Source organism: Saccopteryx bilineata, chromosome 7, assembly GCF_036850765.1.
Source record: "Saccopteryx bilineata isolate mSacBil1 chromosome 7, mSacBil1_pri_phased_curated, whole genome shotgun sequence".
Classification (NCBI taxonomy): Eukaryota; Metazoa; Chordata; class Mammalia; order Chiroptera; family Emballonuridae; genus Saccopteryx; species Saccopteryx bilineata.
This window is the reverse complement of record NC_089496.1, coordinates 60,803,592-60,829,574: the sequence shown is the minus strand read 5'-3', so window position 1 is coordinate 60,829,574 and position 25,983 is coordinate 60,803,592. Positions and strand designations below refer to the sequence as shown.

The following is a 25,983-nucleotide window of genomic DNA, read 5'->3' as shown; positions in this document are numbered from 1 at the left end:
GCATACATGCATATAGAGAGAAATTGCAGTATCTAATGTTGTGCATTAAAGTCAAACACTGGTTCATTTTGCCTTCAAGAAAACAGATTTCTCTCTCCTCATCAGCTGTGGAATTGGAGAGACCAAAGAGGAGGTTGGCTAGGATGAGGACCTCTGAGTCCAGACCCGGACTCTCTTCCTCAGCACTCAGCATGTGGTAATGGCCAGGACGGTGCCGATTTCAGAATATTTCTACCCTGGAGAAATATGCACAAGACCCCCTGAACCTCTGCCCACAGAGTGGACTGTTCCCTACGGAGGCGAGAGTGATGATGTCTGCAATTCTGATGAGGTCCCATCAGGTTTGTTATACCACCATCATTCACAAATGGACTTCTGCATAAGTCCCTCCTTTTTGGGACCCTGAATGGCACTTCCAAGTTCACAGTCTCATGTGAAACTGCCTGTCCAGTGGTGTGTGGCTGAGCCGTGTGTTCGAGACCCCCAGGAGAACAGAAACGATAACCGTGAGCCTGAGCCAACGACTCAACACCTGTGGGTGCAATCAAGTCGCGTGAGCTTCCAAGGGCCGCTGGCATTTTGGGGAAACCCCCCAACGGACTCTATGTGCTGCGTCTACAGCGCGTATGGGTTCATAGAAGAACCATTCTTCGTTTTAGACGGAGCTTCGCTGACTACTATGAATAGTAAGCAACATCTTTCTTTGACTTAACTGGACTCAGAAAACACTCTCCGAACAATGCAGAAAGTCCGGCGAGGTCACGCAGGTGCGTGCCAAATCCGACAATGGAGGGTCTGACTCTTTGCGAGAGACTCTTCTGGTTGTTTTGTGGTATTTATCAGACGTTGGGTTTCCAGAACTTTTCATTGCATTAAACTAAGAAATGGTCTCGCTGACATGAAGCCTCAACAACTTGAAGTAGAAAGTGCCCAATGAGGATTACGTGAAATAGTGTGAAAGGCGTCTTAAGAGAGAAGAGTTTGGGATAAACACACACACACACAGAGGCTTGTATCCGCAAAACTTTCTCTTTCTCTCTCTCTCCTCCACCATCTCTCTCTCTCTCTCTCTCTAAAAATCAGTAAGAATAAGAACACCTGTTGAAGTTTAGAACCACAAATCCTTCTAGGAGCAGAGAATAGACAATAACCAAGACATAACACTCCCCCTTAGACAGATGTGCAACCAGTAACCAATCAATATGCAGACATGATGAGCGCTACAAAGGGGCTAAATAAATTGAGCCACTGAGATACAGTGACTATGGTGTGAGGATGGGAGCTGACCTTGAATAGAGTGGATCTCACCCCCTCCCCACAGCCACTATACCCCAGAGAACCCACGTCATTGATATAGCCATGAGTCTCAGGAAGAGAGATGGGAGGGTGGAAAACAATATATATGAAGAGAAAATAGTCAAGAATTTCCCAAAAGTGGATGGAAGACACCAAACCACAGATCTAAGCTACTTATTCCTCAAAGTTCAATACTCACCAAAGCAAAGAGAACTAGACCTCTGTGTGTCATTATCAAACTACAAAGGAGTAAGTAAAGAAAAAAAAATAAATGAGCCTGACCAGGCGGTGGCACAGTGGATAGAGCGCTGGACTGGGATGCGAAGGACCCAGGTTCAAAACCCTGAAGTTGCTGGCTTAAGCGAGGGGTCGCTGGCTTGAGCAAGGGGTCACTCACTCTGCTGTAGCTGGCCAGTCAAGGCACATATGAGAAAGCAATCAACGAACAATTAAGGTGCCACCACGAAGAATTGATGCTTCTCGTCTCTCTCCCTTCCTGTCTGTCTGTCTCTATCTGTCCCTATCTCTGTCTCTGTCATAAAAAAAAGAGAGAGAAAAAAAAATTTTTTTTTTTTGTATTTTTCTGAAGCCAGAAATGGAGAGAGACAGTCAGACAGACTCCCGCATGCGCCCGATCAGGATCCACCCGGCACGCCCACCAGGGGTGACGCTCTGCCCACCAGGGGGCAATGCTCTGCCCCTCTGGGGCGTTGCTCTGTTGCGACCAGAGCCATTCTAGCGCCTGGGGCAGAGGCCAAGAAGCCATCCCTAGCGCCCGGGCCAACTTTGCTCCAATGGAACCTTGGCTGTGGGAGGGGAAGAGAGAGACAGAGAGGAAGGAGAGGGGGAGGGGTGGAGAAGCAGATGGGCGCTTCTCCTGTGTGCCCTGGCTGGGAATCGAACCCGGGACTTCTGCACGCCAGGCCGATGCTCTACCACTGAGCCATGCAACCAGGGCCTGAGAGAGAAAATATTAAATGCAGTCAAATATAAGTAGATTGCAGACAGGACAGAGAGAACACCAGGGCTGACACATCCTGAGAAATTATTAATGGAGGCCCGAAAACAACAACTCAAGATTGTTAAAGTACCAAAAGGAAAATAAACAAACCAAAATTAACCTGTTATTATTCTACATCTGGGGGTGGGGAGAGGAGACGAATAGTCTTTGAAGATCCAGGAGAAATCACCGTTATCTTCAAGCCGGACAAACTCTGAACGCGTTTGCAGCAGGCTAGCGCTGTCAGAAACATTAAAGGGAATTCTTCACACCGCGGAGAACCTGCAGCTCATGGACGTGGAATCTTCATGAAGGGAGGAACAGCCCCAGAAAAGACCGGCTCTTCCACGAGGCTGCCAGGCAATAACTAACGTGAGCGGATCACAACACCGGATAGCCGTTGACGGCGAAACGTGACACCAAAGAAGAAATAAGCACTCATGAGAGGGGTCGCCTTTGAGACACCTGCGGGGAGGTCAGAAAAAATAAAATAATAAAATAAAATGGACCCGTCTGAGTCGAAGACAAAATTGAAAGCAATCTGAGCTCTGGAAATGACCCGTGTGCCGTAGAGCTCGCGGTGGTTTGCAGAGACAAGCCCAAGGGGACAGAGTGACCTTTGAAGTGAGCCCTGTACCAACAGAGACAGGTTGGCCAGATGGTCCAAACGGCGGGAATGGCTGCACAGAAGCTGTCAATCATGAAGACCTACTGGGATCACTCACCCCTCTGTCTTTTTTTTTTTTTTTTCTCATTTTTCTGAAGCTGGAAACAGGGAGAGACAGTCAGACAGACTCCCGCATGCGCCCGACCGGGATCCACCCGGCATGCCCACCAGGGGCGATGCTCTGCCCACCAGGGGGCGATGCTCTGCCCATCCTGGGCGTCGCCATGTTGCGACCAGAGCCACTCTAGCTTCTGGGGCAGAGGCCACAGAGCCATCCCCAGCGCCCGGGCCATCTTTGCTCCAATGGAGCCTTGGCTGCGGGAGGGGAAGAGAGAGACAGAGAGGAAAGCGCGGCGGAGGGGTGGAGAAGCAAATGGGCGCTTCTCCTGTGTGCCCTGGCCGGGAATCGAACCCGGGTCCTCCGCACGCTAGGCCGACACTCTACCGCTGAGCCAACCGGCCAGGGCTCACCCCTCTGTCTTAGGCTGACGTGTAGCGCACACGGAACACAGAGGAGGAGAAACACGTTTGGGAAGCCAGGCTGGCTGTTAGGAAAACTTAAATACAAGTTTGTTGCGAGAATGACATGTTTGACTTGGATGTTGAAGATTTTAAAACAACAACAACAACGACAATGACAACCAGGGACAGGCTTCATGACGCAACTAACATGTCCAGACGGTTCTGGCCCAAGTCAGAAGCAGGAGGGGTGAGAAGGGTCGTGTCCACCGGGTCATTGGGGACCCGTTTTGAATGGTTCTGCATATATACGGTGAAACCATCGGGTAGAGAGCTTCCACATCTCCAATAGCCACAAGCAAATTTTAAATGGAGATCTAAGTGGTGATGTGGTCTAGGCTTAAGAACTGGAGGTTGGAAAATATATCTATATCAGGACATGGGGATGGTGGACCAAGCCACGGATGTCAATGTCACTGTTAAAGTGAGACAAGGGCATAAGAAGGAGGGCATGAAAGAAAGTTCCCTGAAGGGCCAGGAATCGGGGTAATGGGAGGACAAAGAAAAGAGGGGAGGGTCTTTCCTGGAAGCAAGGGGGGGGAGGCAGGTTGTGGTAAAAACACAGGTCCAGGCTCTGCAGAACGGCGTGAAGAGGAAGAAGACTTTTGAAAGAGAAGGCTCTGGCTGGTTGGCTCAGTGGTCAAATGTTGGCCCAGAGTGTAGATGTCCCGGGTTTGAATCCCACTCAGGACGCACAGGAGAAGCAACCATCTGCTTCTCCACCCATCCCTGTTTCTCTCTCTCTCTCTCTCTCTCTCTCTCTCTTAATCTCCCACAGCCATGGCTCCATTGGTTCAAGCACATTGGCCCTGGGTGCTGCTGATGGCTCCGTGGAGCCTCTGCCTCAGGTGCTAAAAATAGCTTGGTTGCAAGCATGGCCCAGATGGGCAGAGCATCGGCCCTGGCCGTGGCACATGCGGGAGTCTGTCTCTCTATCTCCTCTCCTCTCATTTGGAAAAGAAGAAAAAAATTAAAATAAAAAATAAAGAAAAGAGAAAGGGCTAACAAAGTCGAAAAGAGGTGCCGCTGTTGTTAAAATTTAAAATAAGAGGAAGGATTTCATCGTCCCGGCAGCTCTGAGCGACGCCAAGGACCAGCTCTTGGGTTCCTGGAATGGAAATAGGAGACTCAGGTCCTAAAAAACGAAGATAGACTTGAACTATGACAATGAGAAGTTTGGGATGTTGGTGTGTTGTTTTTCAAAAAAAAAAGGAAAAGGTGGAGGGACACAAAGGAGAGGGGAGGAGAGGATGACACGAATCAAAGGAGAGAGAGAAGGTGGCACACCATGTGGAGACGATTCCAGGGCAGGGAGCTCGCGCACCTGACTGACTTCATCTAACTCTGCTGTTTCCGAAATCTAAACGGATGTTATCCTAGTCTGTACGGGGGAAAAAACACGGGCAGGTTATATGATGGCTACAAAGAAGAATAAGTTCTTGTGTTTCACGTACTCACAACTGTTAAACCTACGTCTGCCCATCCCTGAATGTTGTCAAATGCAACGACTATATTTCTGTCCCTAAAAAAACAAAAAACAAAAAACAAAAAAAACCAAAAGTTTCTATAAAGAAAAAAAAAGTGATGTAATTGAAAGGAGAAACAGATAATTCAATAGATAATGTTTGGGAGACTTTTGGTTTTCTGCTTCAATAATAGAATAACTAGGCAGGAGATCAACAGGGAGACAGAAGATGTGAACAGCACTATAAAACAACTAGACTTAGCAGACTTCTATAAACAGCCCAAAAGGCAATAGTAGAATGCACACTTTTCTTAAGTGCCCATAGAACATTCTAGAGGGTAGAAGATAGAGCACATTCCAGGGCCCAAAGCAGGCCTCGAGAAATGTGAAAACATCTTTGAGAGATGCAAAAGCATTGAACTCATCCAAAATGTGTTTTCCAAACCCAATGGAATTTATATCAGAGATCAAAAACAGAGAGAGATCTGGTAAATGTAGAGATAGGTAAAAAATAACACACTTCTAAAAAAAGCTATGGGGTCAAAAAAGAAATCACCTGGTAATTCCACTCCTATGTACATGCAGATCTATGAGCAAGGAACATACACATTCATACAAAATAGACACATATTTAGAGCAGCGTTATTCAGAGGGGCTCAAAGTGAAAACAACTGCCTAACTGAATTCTGTTGCTATTTACTGATGAAGGAATAAACAAAATATGAGATAGCCACACAGTAGAAGTGTCTTCAGCAACAAAAGGAATAAAATCCATACTGGTTCATGCTATCCCACGCATGAGCCGTAAAAACATCCTGTAAGAAAGGCCAGTCACAAGCAGCCACATATTCCACGATTCTGTTCATATGCAGTGTTCCAAGGAGAGAAATCAGGAGAAATAGAAATTAGATACATGGTTGCTTGGGATCAAAGGGCAAAGGTAGGACAATGGGGGACTGACAAATGGGTATCCTTCTCCTTTCTGGGGTGATGAAAATGTTCTGGACGTAAATCATAGCTGCACAACTTTGTGAATGTCTGAAAACCATTACATTGTACAGTTTCACTGGATGCAATGTGTGGTACATAAGTTATATCTCAATAAGGATGTTGGAAAAAGAAAGTCAAAATTAAACTCTTTGGGGGCATACAAACAGTGAAAAAATGTATCACCGACAGGCTCATACTAAAAGAAAAGTTAGAGGAAGTCTTTAAAGTGGAAGGAAAAGGATAAAGACCAAAATGTGTATCTATACAAAGAAAGAAAATGCACCAGAAATGAGAATGACATGAGTAAATATGTGTGTGTGTGTGTTATACTCTTATAATTTAATCACTTTTTAGAGATAGTTGTCTGTTTCAACAAAAATAATAACATTGTATTATGCCCTTTATAACATAGTTATGTGAAATAAATTACCTGTAACAACATAAAGTCTAGGAGGAAAGACATAGAACTATACTGTTGCAACATTCTTATACTATGTGTGAAGTGGTAAACTAGACAGTTGATAAGTCTTTAACATCACCACTAAAAAAAAAATTAAAAAAAAAGGCAAAATCAAGGGTTGCAGCTAATAAGAAAACAAAGGAAATAAAAAGGAACCATAAAAAAGGGAAGAGAAACAGTAAAGAAATGGGATCTACAGAAGACAAATAAGTTGACAGACTTAAAGTGAACCACATCAGTAATCACATTAAATGTAAACGTTCTAAAGACTCCAGTTAAAATGCAGAGATTGTTTGATGGGACTTTTAAAAAAAGAGATCCAGCTCTATGTTGCCTACAAGAGGTACACTGTAAACACAGTGACAACTATAAAGACTGCAAAGCTCTATATCATATTAAACACATTTATTTTTGCTCAATCTCTACCCTCCTTACCCAATACTCCCCCCTCCTCACCTGACAGTCTGTTCTCTATCTATATGGATGTTTTAATATCAGTGTCTATTTTAATAACAGTAGAGTTCACATATGCATTTCATAAAGAAAAGTGGTCAATTAATCAAGGGGACATAAAAATCCTAAATGTTTTCTCCCTCATAACAATGCTTCAAAATTCACGATTTGAACACTGACGCAGTTATACACAGAAATAGACAGATCCATAGTTACTACCAGAGATTCCAGGACTCCACTCTCCATAGAGATAGAAATAGATTTTAAAAATCAGCAAGTAGAGGCCCTGGCCAGTTGGCTCAGTGGTAGAGCATCGGCCTGGCGTGCAGGAGTCCCGGGTTCGATTTCTGGCCAGGGCACACACGAGAAGCGCCCATCTGCTTCTCCACCCCTCCCCCTCTCCTTTCTCTCTCTCTCTCTCTTCCCCTCCCGCAGCCAAGACTCCACTGGAGCAAAGTTGGCCTGGGCACTGGGGATGGCTCTGTGGCCTCTGCCTCAGGCGCTAGAATGGCTCTGGTTGCAACAGAGCAACGCCCCAGATGGGCAGAGCATCACCCCCTGGTGGGCATGCCGGGTGGATCCTGGTCGGGCGTATGAGGGAGTCTGTCTGACTGCCTTCCGGTTTCCAACTTCAGAAAAAATACCAAAAAAAAAAAAATCAGCAAGTAGATTTTCACAGACGTATAAACCAACAGCACAGAATTGGTCTAATTTATAGACTACCCCAGCTTACAATAGCAGAATACACATTCAAGCGCACACCAATACAGACCACATTCTCGGCCGTACGATAAATCTCAATACGTTTGAAAGGATTCAGGCTACCCAAAGCCTATTCCTGCACCACAGTGGAATTGAATTTGAAATCAATACCAGAAAGGTATCTGGATTAATTCAGACTCTTTGAAAATGAGTGCCACATATCTAAATGGACACCATTCATATGGTCTAAAAAGAAATAGAAAAGGAAATTAGTTTTCTTTTTTTAATGAATGCAAACGAAACCCAAACATTGAAATCTGGGGGGAGGGGTGTCTCTACAGCAGCACTCAGGAGGAATGCATGGCCCCCTGACACTCAAATTAGAAAAGGGGAGTCTCAAGTCAGTGACTTAGCTCCCACATTAAGAAACTCAAAATAGCACAAATAAAATCCCAACCGAGCCCAGAAGAACACCAATAATCCAGATCTAAGTGGAAACCAGCAAACAAGGAAACAGAAAAGAGTATTCTGATTTAGTCAGTCTTGGGGTTAGGCCCTGAACCCAATATTTTACAGTGTTCTCCAGCTAAATCGGCTGGGAGGCCGGCTTTGCGACGCGTTGGACAGCTCCCCTTTGGAATTCCTTCAAAACGCGATGTCCCGCCAAACAACAGTTTTTACACCCACCTTTTCCCCCTCCGATGATGGATGACCACCTAATCCAGGGGTCAGGACCTTTTTGGCTGAGAGAGCCATGAACGCCACATGCTTTAAAACGTAATTCCGTGAGAGCCATACGATGACCCATGTACGCTATGCATTATCCAATAAAAATTTGGTGTTGTCCCGGAGGACAGCTGTGATTGGCTCCAGCCACCCGCAACCATGAACATGAGCAGTAGGAAGTGAATGGATTGTAACACATGAGAATGTTTTATATTTTTAACGTTATTATTTTTTTATTAAAGATTTGTCTGTGATCCAGATGCAGCTACCAAAAGAGCCACATCTGGCTCGCGAGCCATAGGTTCCCGACCCCTGACTGTGTATGGGCACAGTGAGACTTGATTTTTTTTTTTTTTAATCTGTAAGGTATTTTGGATCAGGATGTTAATTAGAAACTGATGAAATGGCCAACAGCTAGACAGAAACCTCAATATGGCACAAAGGCTTTGTGACGGTGGGCCTGTCCTGTCGGAGGCTATGACCCCCTACTCATAAACCCACTGGGAGCAGCAGCTGAGACTGTGTAGGTCTGGGGACAGAGAGGGGACGGAAGGGGCCTGACGCTTTCTGTCCCTGGTCCTGGAGCGAGGTGCTGTCGTCCGTCGCCCGCCCAGCGAGACCGAGATGCAGTGTTAGAGACTCCGTCTAGGGGTGGAGACCTGCTGCTCTCAGAGTGTTTGTTTCTGGCTCTGGGTGGACTGACCAGTCACGGACAGAACCCATCCCATGTCCAGACCCAGCCTCCCCCACACGCTCTCTGATCCACGTGAAGCTATTTCGCTCGGCTTCCCCGACGGTGACACACAAGTAGAAGAAACAGAGCATCAGCTCTGCTCCGAACTGAACCGGATATTCCGAATCCAGCGTAGGCCTTCAGTCACACCTGGGGGGACAGGTGATCTGAGTCATCTACCGAACTGCACGTCAGGATAAAACCAAATGCATTTCCACGGAAACCTCATTATAGGTTCTTTACAATAAAAATAATAATAACAACAAAAACCCAGCAGAGTAAAAAGCTGTTTGAAAGAACTGAACCACACACACAGGCTCCCATCCAACCTGACAGAGAAGTCTGACACAGGTAAGAGCTCTGTGTCAGGCAAAGTACAGAATACCTTAGTAAAATCCTCGGGGTGTGTGTGTGTGTGTGTGTGTGTGTGTGTGTGTCACTGCCCAGAATGAGTGGGGTGACGTCAGGGATACATCAGGATGGGTCACCTAACAACTTATACTGAGCCAAAGTAACGGGTCTTAATTCAGCGTCCCTGTGGGCACTCTTCCGTTTCTCCCGGAGAGGACAGGTATGATTCCTCCGCAGAAGGCGCTCCCTACCTCTCCCGTGCGCGTCTGAATTAACCTCGTCGGGGAATCGGGCTAAGGAAGTCGGCTGTCATTCGCTTCTATCCCCAGCGCAGCCACAATTAAGAACGTCTCATTCCTCCCCTCCCACGTCTGTTCCGAGCGGGGGACTGAATGAATACACTTGAATGATCTTTCTGGAGAGGTGGCTGGTCCCCTGGCCGGGGAACGACCCCTTCCCCATCGGCCCCTGGGTGGCTGCGGTTTCGAGGTGAGGGCCAGCCAGGCTGGCAGCTCGGTGAGCAGGTCAGATGGTCATCTCCTGGGTCCTCAGACAAGAAAAGACAGTTTGACTCGAGTGAGTCGGAGGGGCGGTCCGAACATCAAGGCCTCGCTGGCTTGGTGACGACTGGACCCATCCCTGAGCTGTGCTTCCGGGACCCCAGACTACCCCTCACCCCGCCTCCAAGCCCCTGTGACATCCAAACACCTACACTGCCACCTCTGGGCTTCATCCCCTTCGGTGAAAACCCATGTGTTGTTTCTCTTAAAACGCGGCAAGCGTGGAGCGGAGGGACAGTTGCATCCTATCGTCAATCGTGATGCGTTCCAGCTACATTTGACCCCTTTATAGCCCTTTGTGTTTCCGGTGCTCTCAAGTTCAACAGGATCCAACGTGAACTGCTGGGACCCCGGGGGCAGACGCAGCTGCATTCACACCCTGGGTCCCCAGGTCGGGAAACACTGGGCTTTCCCATCGCTAACCCAGGCCTCTCTCAGAAGCGTCATATCTGCCACCAACACTCTTTAAGCATCCGTGTGTCTAGTTCGAGGGGGTCTCAGCGACGCTCAGACTCTCTCATCCACTACCTGACCTGTGGTGGCGCAGTGGATAAAGCGTCGACCTGGAAACGCTGAGGTCGCCGGTTCGAAACCCTGGGCTTGCCTGGTCAAGGCACATATGGGAGTTGATGCTTCCTGCTCCTCCCCCCTTCTCTCTCCTCTCTCTCCTCTCTGTCTCTCTGTCTCTCCTCTCTAAAATGAATAAATTTAAAAAAAAAAATTAAAGGGAGGCAACGACGAGTCAATACTTCTCACTCCGCTACCTCCTCTCTCTGTCAAATCGACACATAAAATCTTTTCCAAAAAGAAAAGAAAAGTTACTCAAAAGCGGCGTGATAAAAGCTTGTTTTAGAAATTGTTTTTTTAGTTGTTTCCACGTAGACGGTCGTCTGTCGGCCGTATTGCGGTTCACGGTATTGCGGATTTTAAAATTGTGTATATATCTAATTTTGTATCGCAGATTTTTTTCACTGTCTCACGGGATTTTGTGGTACATAGGTATTTTTATGTATTTATTGTTTTAATTATTTCTGCAGTAAAATAAGCAAAACAAGCGTTGGAAGGGTTAATAACAGTGTGGGAAAGGTTTATAGGAGCGTAAGGAGGGTTTCTAAAGCCTTAAAATATATACATAATAAAATAAAGTCGCTACTTCGCGGATTTTCACCTCTCACGGGGGGAGGGTTCTGGAACCTAACCCCCGCGATAGACGAGGGACCACCGTCCGCTGCAAAACTAACTCCTGACCTATGTGGGGTCACAGTCCTATTTAGTGACTTTCTCCCCCTTTTCTTGGGGATTGGCAGGAGATCCTCCCAGTGGAGGCACTTCCTGGGTCGCTTTAAGAGATTTTGTGGCCTGACCTGTGGTGGCGCAGTGGATAAAGCATCAACCTGGAAATGCTGAGGTTGCCAGTTCAAAACCCTGGGCTTACCTGGTCAAGGCACATATGGGAGTTGATGCTTCCTGCTCCTCCCCCGCCTCTCCCCTCCCTATAACGAATAAATAAAATCTTAAAAAAAAAAAAAAAAAAAAGAGATTTTGTGAATTAAATGAACCCATGGGTCATGTCCATTCACCTGTGACAGCCACCATGTAACCCTTTTATCTCCCCCAGCCTTGATTGTATTTGGCATAGACTGTCCAGATTAGGGAGAGAGAATCCACAGTCTGTAACAATCTTATTATTATTATTATTATTCTTTCCAAGAGAGTGGTTCTAATTTCTTGAAACCCCGAAGGGAGAGACATTCACTTGGGTCATTGCCTTTTCCATTTCCCGATTCTCTTATTAAAAGGTAGAGCCTCCTCTAGCCATGCTGAGCAGAGCCGGTGTGACAAGATCCGCTCACAAGATAAATGACCCCCTGCCTGACCCTGAACCAGTTAAGGACACAGCCGCAGTATTACTTAGAATGATAGATCGTTCAAGGCGGGGGTGGGGAGACTATAAAACAGACACATTCATAATTGAGGAGTTAGTTGAGGGGAGCTAATAGCCGGGAAAGTGGGCAGTATTTTTAAAACCTAATGATAGCAATCTGTATTACAAAAACTAATTAGAGGAGTCCGCACGGACACGTTACTTCTGGGCGACATAAATGAGCCTGCCTCAGTGCGTCCTGTTTGCTGTGGACAATGACAGTGACGAGCCGTTTCAATTACTTCCCGACGTCGGATCCTCGCGGACACGGTTGCGTCGAGTTGGTTGGGAGGCGCCCACGTAAATGTGGGCGTCTACAGGCAGGAACGGGGAGCTGGGTCTTCATGGTTGTGTGTGGCGGGGGGGGGGAATCAAATTTCAGCCGCAGAATTGTGGAAAGTTTGTGAACACAGGGCAGAAACTGCTTCCCGGTTACACCAACACCACGTCATCAAGACAGTCCTCTAAAGTGCAGCAGTTTTTGTCGTTGTTGTTGTTGTTGTTTATTTTATTTATTTATTTACTTTTACAGAGACAGAGAGAGAGTCAGAGTGAGGGATAGACAGGAATGGAGAGATGAGAAGCATCAATCATTAGTTTTTCGTTGCGCATTGCGACACCTTAGTTGTTCATTGGTTGCTTTCTCATATGCGCCTTGACCGCGGGCCTTCAGCAGACCAAGTAACTTCTTGCTTGAGCCAGCGACCTTGGGTCTAAGCTGGTGAATTTTTGCTCAAACCAGATGAGCCTGCGCTCAAGCTGGCGACCTCGGGGTCTCGAACCTGGGTCTTCCGCATCCCAGTCCAACGCTCCATCCACTGCGCCACCGCCTGGTCAGGCAAGTGCAGCAGTTTTGACAGAAACCAGACGCTAGAAGAATCTCCCTGGAGGGACACTTGATCTGCTCCCACGGGGAGGCTCAGGGAGGCGCAGGCCATTGGAGAAGGGTGCTCACAGGAGAGAAACTGAGGCTTGAAGAAAGGTAGGGATGAGTGCAGGGCAGGACTGGGAGGGAGGGGGGACTAAAGGCATGAATGAGCAAAGCAGAGGTCCAGATAGGACCCCGAGGCTGGGGAGGGGGTGTCCCTAAAGAGGAAATGAAAGATCCCTCTCCATGTCATTGGATGGGGTTTGGACTAGAAGAAAGAAATGCTCTTTGGAGACCCCCTTCTCTGTCCCCTCCCCATGACAAGAACACAAGGGTGGACGGCGTACTGTGGCTACCCACGCAGGGCTTGGAGCAGAGTCGGTGCTCGGTAAATACTGGCTGGCTGACTGAAGAAGGGGAAGGAAGTGATAGGGAAGTGGGCAAATCAACTGGGAATTACAATAAACTACCGAGAAACCCATCCACGACCTGACATAAATATACATCTATCGGCCTCAAGGAGGAAGCATTGATGGTTATCACAAATGGGCTATATGTGAAAAAAAAAAAAAAAAAGTCGTAAGATAAGAAAAGCAATTTATATTTTTATAAGAAATTCCCCTTCGGAGCAGAGTCCTTCTGTGCCATGAAGAAAAAACAAGAGAAAAACAAACAAAAAGAAAGTGGTATCTGATTCAGTCTCATTCACCAGGAGAGATGTTCTCCGGTTGGTACTCTGATTGAATGTCAGCGAGTGGCTGGATTCTATCACTCAGTTCTTACTTGGCACTCCCATGTGACAGGAAGAGGCCTCCAAAGATGCCCCAGGGACCACTGGGGCTTCCACTGGTCCCTCTCTGCCTCCCTAAGGACTGTGACCACGTGCACGGCAGAACTCTAACAGCATAAAACCAAAGGGGAACATCCCGTGTTATGATTCTGTATTGACCTGTTTGTTTTTTTAAACCTCTTTCACTTCAAAAGCCCCAGTGGTCTTCTGATACGTGCTGATGGCTTCCGAGGATGAGGCTTTAGAAGGAACTGACTTCTTAACAAGTGTTCTCTCTTGGCGGGCATGCACGCCGTTGCCTTGGGAAGGTGCACCTGTCGCTGTGTCCAGACATGGAAAATAAAATCTTTGGAAGCATGCTTCTCTGCTGGCGTGTTCTGTGTGTGTGTGAGTGTGTGTGGGGGTGTCTGTGTGTGTGTGTGTGGGGGGGTGTCTGTGTGTATTGGGGGGAGGGGTGCCCTCTTTTGCATAGTCTCGCCTGCATTTCCTATGAACAGTGCCTTCCCCAGCTGGGCTGAGCGACCTGGGGGCACCTAGGAAGATCTGGGTGGCAAGCTGAGCTCACCCACTTTGGGCCCATGTCCAGCTGTCCCCTCAGGAGGGTGATCTCTAAGAATACTGAGGATGGAAAGCGCTTTTCTGCCTCCCAGTATGGGATAAGCCAAGGTCCAACGGACCAAACTTGATCAGCAGGACCAGGACTGAGTTTTCTGAACAAAAAAACATCAAAACCCAAGAGAAAGAGCCCAGAGCAGAGCAGCTCCTCCTGCAGACCACGTGCAGGAGCCCTGAGCGCATGCGCACATACCCTGAGCACCTGCGCAGAGCCCTGAGCGCATGCGCACATACCCTGAGCACCTGCGCAGAGCCCTGAGCGCATGCGCACATACCTGAGCACCTGCGCACATACCCTGAGCACCTGTGCACATACCTGAGCACCTGCGCGGAGCCCTGAGCGCATGCGCACATACCTGAGCACCTGTGCACATACCTGAACACCTGTGCCAGAGCCCTGAGCGCATGCGCACATACCCTGAGCTCCTGCGGGGAGCCCTGAGCACCTGCGCGGAGCCCTGAGTGCATGCGCACATACCCTGAGCACCTGCGGGAGCCCTGAGCGCCTGCGCACATACCCTGAGCACCTGCGGGGAGCCCTGAGCGCCTGCGCACACACCTGAGCACCTGCGGGAGCCCTGAGCGCATGCGCACATACCCTGAGCTCCTGCGGGGAGCCCTGAGCGCATGCGGGGCTCCAGTTTCCCACCAGGAGCACAGGCAGCAGTGGAGCCTGCAGGACGTTGCATCTATGCAGGACCAATTTCTCTACAATAGAGGAGTGCTCTAGGGCAGTGGTCCCCAACCTTTTTTTGGGCCACGGACCGGTTTAATGTCAGAAAATATTTTCATGGACGGCCTTTAGGTTTGGGACGGATAAATGTATCACGTGACCGAGACAGGCGTCAAGAGTGAGTCTTAGACGGATGTAACAGAGGGAATCTGGTCATTTTTTAAAAAATAAAACATCATTCAGACTTAAATATAAATAAAACGGAAATAATGTAAGTTATTTATTCTTTCTCTGTGGACCGGTACCAAATGGCCCACGGACCGGTACCGGTCCACGGCCCGGGGGTTGAGGACCACTGCTCTAGGGGACGATGAGACTTCTCCAGGGTCACAGGGGGGTAGTTTACATCCCCAACATCTTGATAAAGGATTGGGAACTCCATACAGGGGTTCTGGTCTGCCTGTAAGGTCATTGCAGGGAGTTCCCAGACGCATTCGCCCAGGTCCGTTTGTGCCCCCCCACGAAGGGAGCCACAGGTGGGGGGTCACTACACTCGCCTGTCATCCCCCCTCCTCGGGCTGCTCAGGACACGCCCCTGGTGCCTTAGACACCTGCTGAGCTCCACGGGCCTGCCCAAAGCACCCTGCCAGAGAGTCAGCACAGAACACGCTGATGTCTAAGGCAGCTTTTCCAAGACTGGAAAGGACAGCCGTTCTGTCTAATAAACAAACCTATGAAGTCAGACAATGAAAAGAGAGAAGACGATCTCTCACACGAAGGAACAAAAAAAATTCCACCCCTCCCCCTAAAGAAAAAGCCTAAGCCTAAGAAAGGGAAATAAATAATTTGCCTCGTGAGTAATTCAAAGAAACAACCGTAAGGATGCTCACCAGACATGACAGAGGGACAGAACTTAAGCAGAAGGTCAGCACAGAGGAAAGCGTAAGAAAGAACCACGCAGACCCGAGAGATACAGTAACTACAGTCAGACACACCGGCGAAGGTATCAGCAGATCAGCTAACACAGGAGAATGGATCAGCCACCTGTGAAACAGACTTGTGGAAATCAAACCACCTGAATGGCAGATAGAAAAGAGGAGGAGAAAAAACAACAAAAAATACACAAGGACTGGCCCTGGCCAGTTGGCTCAGTGGTAGAGCATCAGCCTGGCGTACAGGAGTCCCGGGTTCGATTCCCGGCTAGGGCACACAGGAGAAGCGCCCATCTGCTTCTCCACCCCTCCCCCTCTCCTTCCTCTCTGTCTCTCTCTTCCCCTCCTGCAGCCAAGGCTCCATTGGAGCAAAGTTGGCCCGGGCGCTGAGGATGGCTCTGTGGCCTCTTCCTCAGGCACTGAAATGGCTCTGATTGTGGCAGAGTGACGCCCCAGATGGGCAGAGCATCGCCCCCTGGTGGGCATGCCGGGTGGATCCCAGTAGGGCGCATGCGGTAGTCTGTCTGACTGCCTCCCTGTTTCCAACTTCAGAAAAATACACACAAAAAAAAAATACACAAGGATAATTTAAGGGACCGCTGGCATAACATCAAGCACTCAAATATTCAAAAAATAAACTAGTGAGACTTACACCAAACACCAAGTTTTTGCAGGGCAATGGAAACCATCAACCACACGAAAAGGCCACTTACTAAATGGAAGAAGAGATTTGCAAATGATACATCCGATAAAGGGTTAATAAGCAAACTATGTAAAAAACACCAACCTAACACCAAAAAAAATAATAATAATAATAACAACAAAAAATCCAATTTAAAAAATGGGCAGAAATCCTGAGTAGACATTTCTTCGGAGAGGACACAGAGGTGGCCAACAGACACATGGAAAGATGCTCAATGTCACCAATCATCAGGGAATGCAAATTAAAGCCACAATCAGATATCCCCTCACACCTGCCAGAATGGCTGTCAGCAATAAATCAATAAATAACAAGTGCTGGTGAGGCTGTAGGGAAGAGGATCCCTCATGCACTGTTATTGAGATTGTAAATTGGTGCAGAAAAAAAAAATTAAAATTAAAACGGAGCCACCATACAATCCAGAAATCCCACATCTGGGTGTTGATCTGAAGAAAGCAAAGACGCTAATTTGGGAAGATAGAGGAACCCCTATGTTCATTGCATCATTATTAGCAATAGCCAGATAGGGAAGCAGCCCAGATGTCCATTAATAGATGAATGGATAAAAGCATAGTGAGATATATATATATATATAGGCAATGGAATATTATTCAGCAATAAAAAGGAATGGAATCCTGCCCATTTGTGATGACACGAATGGACCTAAAGGGGTCCAGTGCTAAGTGATCAAGTAAGACAGAGAAAGAACAATACCATCTGATCTCATCAGCTGAATAAACGAATAAACAAACCAAATGGAAGCAGACCCCTAGACGCAGAGAGCAAGCTGATGGTTGCCAAAGGGGAGGTGGTAGGGGAAGTGTAATAAAAAAATAATAATAAAAATAAAATTACTGTAAAAAAAAAAATGACAAGATGTTCAGGAGGAAACCTTAACAAACGAGGGCTTCATGAAGCGTTCTTAGACATTTATTCCAATATCATGCTCCGTAAACAGAACAGATCAATAAATTAAACTTCATCAATATCAGAAAACTCTGCCTCTGAAAGATCCTGTGAAGAGGATGGATAGACAAGTGACTAAGAGAATCTGCAAACTCCACCTGGCCAAGTCACCCTATCGAGACATACAATGAACTCCTAATATACAACAAACAATAAAACAAATTAACCCGACTTTATTTTTAAAGAGACATTTTAATGAAAAGGACATACTGGTAGCAAAACAAGCTTTACATAAAAAGAGTTTGCGGCCCTGGATGGTTGGCTCAGTGGTAGAGTGTTGGCCCAGTGTGTGGTTGTCCCAGGTTCAATTCCTGGTCAGGGCACACAGGAGAAACACCCATCTGCTTCTCCACCCCTAGCCCTCTTGCTTTTCTCTCTCTCTCTCCCTCTCTCTCTCTCTCTCTCTTTCTTTCTCTTTCTCTCTCTTCCCCTGCTGCAGCCATGGCTCGATTGGAGCAAGTTGGCTGTGGGTGCTGAGGATGGCTTCCACCTCAGGTGCTAAGAAGAGCTCTGTTGCCAAGCAACAGAGCAACACCCAAGATGGGCAGAGCAGAACCCCATAGTAGACTTGCTGGGTGAATCCTGGTTGGGGAGCACATGGGAGTCTGCCTCTGCCTCCCCTCCTCTCATTAAAAATAAAATAAAATAAAATAAAAAGAGTTGGCTCTTTTTTAAATAAAATTATAAAAAGTTTCTCACCATTAAGAAAATGAAAATAAGACCACAATGAGACAGCAGCCTATCAGCTCCTGTAGAGCAGCTACAATGAAAAAATAGTGACAATCCCAACTGCTGGCGGAGATCCGTTGAAGTCGGATTTCTCACACGTTGCTGGTGAGAAGAGAAGATGGAAGAGCCACTTTGGAAATGACTTTGAGAGCTTCCTAAAAAACTCCACAGGCATTCATTCATCCTGCAGCCCAGCAGTCCTGCTCCCAGGCATTTGTCCCAGAGGATAAAAATCCCATGTCCATGCAAACACCTGTATAGAAATGCACAGCCATTTTATCCGGAATAGACGAAAACTGGAAACCACCCAGATGTTCCTCCACCGCAAATAAATAAAACTGCACTACAACCACACCCCAGGGGACGGCCCAGCAGGAAGGAAGGGCACATGACCACGCACATGACATTCTGAATGGATCCCAGGTCATTCTGCTGAAGGAAGAAAAACCCATCTCAAAGGTCGCCGGCTGAGTGACTGCCTATCTGTGACATTCTAACAAGGACAGAAATACAGAAATGAAGAACAGATTTGTGACCAACTGGAGGAAGGGGTCTTGGAGGAGGGTAGAGACTACAGTGGGAAGCAGGGAGGGGGGACGTTTAGGGAGATGAAGCCCCGTTTTGTGTGGTGGCTGCCGAGGTCCCTCCACAAATCACCCCGTGATAAGATGCCATGTACCAACGTCCACTTCCAGATCTGATAGCCTACTCTCGTTCATGAAGGGTGTGGCTCTACTACTCTCTTGGCGACCTCCTGTGGATTTATCACTCTTTAAAAATAAAAGCGTCAAAAAAAAAAAAAATGCGCTCATCACCGTCTATTTTCTACGGGCATAACGAGCATGAATACTCACTCCCAATGTCCGGCCTCAGCTTCTTGTCATATTCTCGTAGCAACTTGTTGAGAATAAGAGTCACGTCGGTGTCTTGGGATTTCGGAGCCAAGACCCACTTCTGGTTTGACGAGGGACCCTCATAGTCATCCTCCTCCGCCTCTCGGGACCTGCAGTGGGGACACAAAGCGGGTGTGTCAGCTGCAACGGTAGCTCCAGAAAATGTCTTCAAACATGCTTCCCCCCCGCCCCCAAGTACCACTGAAATAGGTAGAAAGTCTCCTCCCAACCCCTAGATGATCTCTCAGATTAAAAAAATAATAAAATAAAATGAGACGCAAACCAGAAAGAGTCCTCAAGAAGAAGGATTCATGATGTCATGGTTTCCACGAAACTTTCCCAGAATGATTCTTCGTCTAAGGGAAACTCTAGACCCCGTGACAAGTAAGTCATTGCCGGATGTTCAAACACTAAGCCTTCCTTGAATCCACTGAGAGAACTTCCGAAGGTCAAGGCTCAGACTTTCCAGATGTTTCTCAGATGGAGACTTCATTGGTTGCTACCACCTCCACCCCCTCCCCACCCCCCACGCACACACCGCTGCTGCCAAGAGCTCATCTTAGTTGAGGGTGAGAATAGCTTTGATCAATTGCGCGCGCTGAAAAACAGCTGGGTCTGACTTCTCGTGGACACTGGGGTCTATGGTGTAGGCACGAGGACATTCTGAGGCAGTCTGCCCCGCCAGCACTCACGAGGGGTGACACGAAACAGATGCGTCGGAGAACCCCGGAGCCGTTCCCGGCCCCTCCCAACACAACTCTCGCAGAGAAGTGGAACTGAGACATTGAAAAATCAAGGTCCTCCTAACACATCTTCATGTGGGCTCCATCGTCAGTGGGTCCAAACGAACACCTGAGCGTCTCTGAGCGCCTTTCCCTTCTTTTTTTTTTTTTTTCTTATTTCCGTTAAAGCACTCTCATGGACTCAATATTAGGAAATGTATGATGGCTATTTTGAAATAGAGACCCTGCTTTGTTGAACTTTTTTCTCCACCTTGTGGGTATTATCATCCAAGCTGTCCTCACTAGACACCCGGCTGCATACCCTGCCGTATTTGAATGATAAAACTCATGCGCACCCCTCCGATTCCCTGGTCACCAAACACTTGTGTATTTGTTTTGTGGGCTGCCCCTTTCCCTGTGTGTGTGTGTGTGTGTGTGTGTGTGTGTGTGTGTGTGAGCATGTGCTGATTGTGCTGATGTGGGTGTTCCGTTGTACAAAAGCAGGATTTCTCCCTGGGATCCTACATTCATAGCTTACCATGTTGATTCTTTTTAATTCCTTGATAACTTTATTTTGCACAGCCCTACTGATCATTTCCCTGGCTCTCTCTGTTTCTCTCTCTCTCTCTTTTTTTTTCCTGGCACAGATAAGACCCAGTGTCTTGATAAAGCTCACCCAGAACCAACTTTCGGGAGCCACCATTGGTTCCTGTCATTGTCACCTAGGCATCAATGGTACGACAGCTAGCTTCCTGAGTGAGAGGGGCCGTCTCAACAACCTGGCCATTCAGACAAGTTCCTTACCCCTCCCACTTTGCTTAAGCCTTCAGAATCATAAATGTAGGTCTAGATGTCACATGTAATATAACATCTATATCCAGATGTGTGTCATATATTACACACATGAGTTCTTTTCATGGGAGGTAAGAAACCTTAACAAAGATGAGAGCAGTGACAACTAGACCTGAGTGACATGCACAGGTACATGAGATTTTGATAATCAGTATATGGCCCCTTAAAGATTGAGTTCAAAGGCCCTGGCTGGTTGGCTCAGTGGTAGAGCATCGGCGTGGCCTGTGGAAGTTCTGAGTTTGATTCCCGGCCAGGGCACACAGGAGAAGCGCCCATCTGCTTCTCCACCCTTCCCCCTCTCCTTCCTCTCTATCTCTGTCTTCCCCTCCTGCAGCCAAGGCTCTATTAGAGTGAGTTGGTTCCAGGCGCTGAGGATGGCTCCATGGCCTCTGCCTCAGGCACTAAAATAGCTCAGTTGCCAAGCAACTTCTCACTGAATAATAAAAATAAAAAAGATTGAGTTCAAGTTTTTCCCTAGGCCGATTTTCATCTGCAATTTTATTTCTTGAGTACCTGTCGTGTAGAAGGGTAAACTAAATCATCAATACAAACTATAAGTTGCTATGTGTTTTTACTCACAACTGCACACTCACCCTCAACAGGAACTGATAAAATTTGAGACACGCATCCAGCAGGTGATATGCTGTAGCTCATGGTTGGTGTACGGCTGAACTTTTACAAACAACACCACGGGTGTTTCAGTGTCACCATGAGGCCATTTCTTTCATCAGGAACATTGTCAGAAATATTCCTCTTATCATTTTGGGAATGGGGAGAAAAAGAAACAGTCTTGGGAACGGGTTCTGTCTTGCAATGACTGGCTGCTGGCAACTTCTTCCAGAGCCAAAGTGCTGGCAGGTGGACAGAGGCACGGCTGACCTCGGCCAAACTGTACACAACATTTTCAATCGAAATGCGGTCCAACTGAGCCGCAGAACCGCCCTCTGTCCCTGTGCGGGCTCTCTCTTCCCTTCTCCTCCCCTCTCTCCCTCTCTCCCTCTCTCCTCGTCTCCTCTGCACCCGCAGACATCCCCCCCCCCCAGCCTATGCCAGGCCATGTGCGCTGTCGGCCGTCCCTGCCCCGATGGTCCTAAGGACACACAGAGACTGAGCTCACAGACTAACTCGTCCTCCGTTCCCGGGACACACTTGCCTCGGTTCCCGCGACACAACTTGGAGCTCCTTCGGGGACAGGTGTTATGAAAATGAGTCTGATTCTCCCTCTAGCGGTGATACAGAGGGCTTCCCTGAAATTGCGTAAGCCGCCGCCTGGGAGGCCAGTGAGGTGGGGGAGGCAGGAAGGAATAGAAACCACCTTCTCTCCATCTTTCTCTCTCTCTCTCTCTCCCTCTCCCCCCCTCTCTGGAGGTAAAGGGGACCTGCAGCTCTGGGGCTGGGGTGAGCTGCCAAGCGATCAGGGCTGCTCCTGGCCCCTGGCCCCTCAGTCGCTGACATGCGGCCCCTCCAGCTCTGACCCTCCGGCAGTTTGCCGCAGAACTCTGGGGAGAGAAGCAGAAAAAGCCTCACGGGGCTGAGGCCGGCACGTCAGCCAGCCCTGTAGGAGAACCCTCACTCTGGTGAAAACCAAGTGTCATCTCAGGGGATCCACTAGAGTGTGAATAAAACAAAGAATACGCTGTCTCTCTAAATTCCAAGTGGGTTTATATATAATCTTTATGAACGCTCTGTTGTGAGGCTGGCTGGATCCCACACAGCACCGCTGCAATTAGCTTTTTCTGGAAAACACACACACACACACACACACACACACTCAAATTGGCCATGTACCCTCATTGTCAAGTTGCTGCTCAACCTCAGATGTTATTTCCACGTCTTGCGCCTTCTCTCCCACCGGAAGGACAAAGATGAATGAAGTCTGAAGTCTTTTTAAAAGCCACCGGGGGCCCCTACACCTCAGAGAACAAATAAGCGTCCTCCTGGCATCGCCGAGGCCCCGGTGTGGCTTAGTGCAGTGCCTTCTTTTTCTAAAAGATTCTCTTTAGAGAGACAGAGAGAGGAAGGGAGAGAGAGAGAGAGAGAGAGAGAGAGAGGGAGGGAAGCATTCATTTATTGTTCTACTTAGCTGTGCACTCACTGGTTGCTTCAGGTGTGTGTCCTGAATCAGGAAGCGAACCCACAACCTTAGTGTTTCCGGATGATGCTCTAACCAACGGAGCTAACGGGCCAGGGCTCAGGGCACTTCAGTGTACTCTAAGCTCACCCCTGGGTATCTGAGTGGGGGTGCGCTTCCTTCCAAGGAGCTGCCAAACCATCCATCAGCCCAGAGCCCAACCGTCCATCCATCATGACCACACCAGGGCGGCATTGCAGGTGCACATGAGACCCCTCTCGGCATTGATCACAGCTTTGAAAGATGACGCCAGACATCAGATTATTTCCGCCTGTCTGTCAGACCCACTCAGAGAACCAAGACTCTCTCCGACGAGAGGCAGGCAGGTAGCAACACAACCCCATAGACAATTTGGATTTTTTTTTTCTTCCAAATGCTATGCAACCTCTATCTACTATAAAGGTCAGGGAACCACCCAATCAAGAGAGAGCACAACGTGGCAATCATTACATCCGCTTCAGTGAACACAGATATAATGTGTGTGTGTGTGTGTGTGTGTGTGTGTGTGTGTTTGAGAATGCCTTAGGAACACGGCCCCTTCGAGTTCAACAACACATCTTCCCACTGATCACGCGAAGGACAACAGGCAGTTTTCCTGCTACCGTGGGACGTCCCAGCGGATCCAAACATTTCTCTCTAACCCGGAACGGGCAGGTCAGTCCTAAAGCTGTGGAGACAGGACTTCAGACCTCGATCACGTGGCTCGGGACCTCTCTGTTGTGCCCAGTGGGGTCCGCAGGGCTCTCTGCCTCTGTGCAGAAACACCCCCGGGGCAGACTCAACCTCGGAAAGCACACTTGGCCTCTCCCTCTCGGCTCTCTCCGGCAGGAAGAAACTTCAGTGGAGCGGCTCCCAGCAAGCCCTGTCCGGTCTGGAGAACTGTTTGCCAACCACCGGTGGGGTCTGTCTAGCTAGCACATGCCTGCCTGCCTTTCACAGCCTCAACTTTTCAGGAAGAGGAGTGTGAAGGACGGGAGGGCCAAGGCCGTCTTTCACAGGGGGGCCAACACCCCTACCGAAGGCCAGCAGTGAGAATTCGGGGTCCTTCACACCGTGCGGGGGCTGCTCACGTGCCCTCCTGGTTCTTCCCTACTTTACACACACGAATGGAAATGCAAGAGCCCCGGCATTGCCTGCTGGCACCCCAGGGCTTCTAGCCCACGAGGGTGCTCTCTAGCTCCCAGATCCGGGTGACGAAGAGCTGTCAAGGCAGGGCTGTTTTGGGGGATGGGGTCCCCAGAGGTTTTATGGGTGTGACCAGGAGAGAGAGGTGGAGAGCTGCTCTGATGTCCAAGGTGAAGGGCAGCCTGCAGCCTTCAGACCAGCGGTCTAGCCGAGGACACAGAGTTGAAGAAACCAAACCCAGAATCTCTAGTTTAACCCTCTGGTTCCATGACCCTTCCATCCTCACGAGCCACCTTCCTCCCTTCCTGGCTCGGTTAACTCCGGTTAGCTGGTCAGTGTAAGCGTTCTGGGAGGAAGGTTAAACGTTGTTAGTTGCGGTGAGATGACTTCCCAGGTTACCAGGCAGAAGAAACCTTCTCCTCAAAGCCAACACGCACGCTGCCTTGATGGGGGTAGCCCTGTAGGTGTGTTCCTGGGTGAGAAAAGTATCTCCTCCAGGAGGGGTGCGTGCGGGCGTGCGTTTGCAGGACCTGGGGAGGGAACTCCTTTCTGAGAAGCAGGGCTCTCTGCTTGCCCACCTGGTCCCAATCCTTTACCTATCTCCAAGCTGACCTAAGCAGGTAGGAAATCCTGACTCCTGTCAGTGTGTGTGTGTGTGTGTGTGTGTGTGTGTGTGAGAGAGAGAGAGAGAGAGAGAGAGAGAGAGGTACTCCGGAGCACTTGAGGTGGGGGTCAGGGGTAGTGGACAAGCAGGGAGACATTACTGGTCTCCTGTGAGTTTGGTTTGCAAAACCCTTAAAACCACCAGATCATAAACGCTCCAAGGAGATGAGCCCATTAATCTCCGAGTCAATTCCCACATCCCCGGCCGCTGAGCAGGCTGCAGCCGCCCAGCCTGGAGAGACAGAGGGCCGTGTCCAGGGAAGATGGGACAGGTGAGACGCGGGCCGACGTCCCCTCTTCCTGGCCCAACCCCACGGGCGATGCCGCAGCCCAGCCGTCGGCGCGCGCGCCGCGGGGCCCCCGGCCAGGACAGCGCCCCGCCACCACCCCTCACCGCCCTCCAGCCGGGCTCGGAGTCTCCGGGGACGCGGAGCCCGGGCGCCACTCACCGCGCGTGCAAGCCGGAGACCAGGCAGAGCAGGAGCAGCAGCTTCGGGGCCATGGTGCCGCGGCGCTCCTCTAGGGCGCGGGCCTCGCCTCCGCGGGCTCCGCGCGCCCTCGCCGCCTCCGATGCCGCTGACTGCGGCGCGGCACCGGCCCCGAACCGCCGGGGCCGGACAGGTGTGGGCCGGCCACGCCCCCGACGGCCCGCGGGTCCGCGCGCGGCTCCTGCGGGGCGCACGCGGGACACCCCGCCGCCGCGGCCGCGCCGCCCCCCTCCTTCCGTGGCCCCGCGCGGCGCAGCCCACCCGCCGCCAGCCTGTGCCCGCGCCGTGGGCTCTGCGCGCGGTGTCGGCTGCCGCGCGCTCGGGGGTGGAGACAGCGAGGCGGCAGCTCCGCGGCGGCGCCTCCGAGGCGGTCCCGGCGGGGAGGAGTTTCCCCAGTTACAGGCTGCACAGCGCGCTCGGCGCCGAGAGGGAGGCGGGTTGCAGTGGACGCCGGCTTGGAGGCCAGGAAGGGGGCGCGCTCCGCGGGGGGCGCGGAGAGGTTTTGGGGGATCCCGCGGCTTGGCACCTCGCGGTCAAGAGGGAGCTCCCGATTTCTTTTGTCACTGCAGCACGAGGCCGTGGTTCGGCCGGGCGCGCAGACCTCCTGTTGCCCGCCCCACTCAGCGCGCCTCGCTCCAAGGTAGGCCACGGTTCAGGAGCGACACGATTTGCTGCAAACAGCTTTTCCACGCTGTCGTGCTGGGTCGCCTGTGCGCTACCAAGATTCTGGCGTGGAACAGTGGCTTCCCGGGGAGAATTTGGGGAAAATCCCCCCATGTGTATCTTTCTCGCGGAATAAAGAGCCTAACATACCCCAATAAACAGGGGTGGTGGAAAACAAAATGTGGAAGACCGCAAGTCGCAGACGTTCTGTCACACTGAGCCAGGAAGCGCACTTTACTGGACGTCATGATAAACTCCGAAGACGGAACAACTTCATTTATGTGCTCATCTGTAATAATCACCCAGAAACCTTGTCTTTCCCCATCT

General features: G+C 49.4%; 1 protein-coding gene across 1 annotated transcript in view; it reads right to left on the bottom strand.

The window, feature by feature from the left end:
* The window catches only part of GABRG3 (gamma-aminobutyric acid type A receptor subunit gamma3), a 189,362-nt gene extending 164,138 nt beyond the window's left edge, over positions 1-25,224 (bottom strand). Inside the window, exons 1-2 of the mRNA XM_066239879.1 lie at positions 24,955-25,224; positions 18,974-19,122 (exon numbers count right to left, since the gene is read on the bottom strand). Of these exons, the coding sequence (XP_066095976.1) occupies positions 18,974-19,122; positions 24,955-25,007 (202 nt within the window). The 5' untranslated portion in view covers positions 25,008-25,224. The remainder of the gene's footprint in view (positions 1-18,973; positions 19,123-24,954) is intronic.
* Positions 25,225-25,983: the final 759 nt, after the last annotated feature.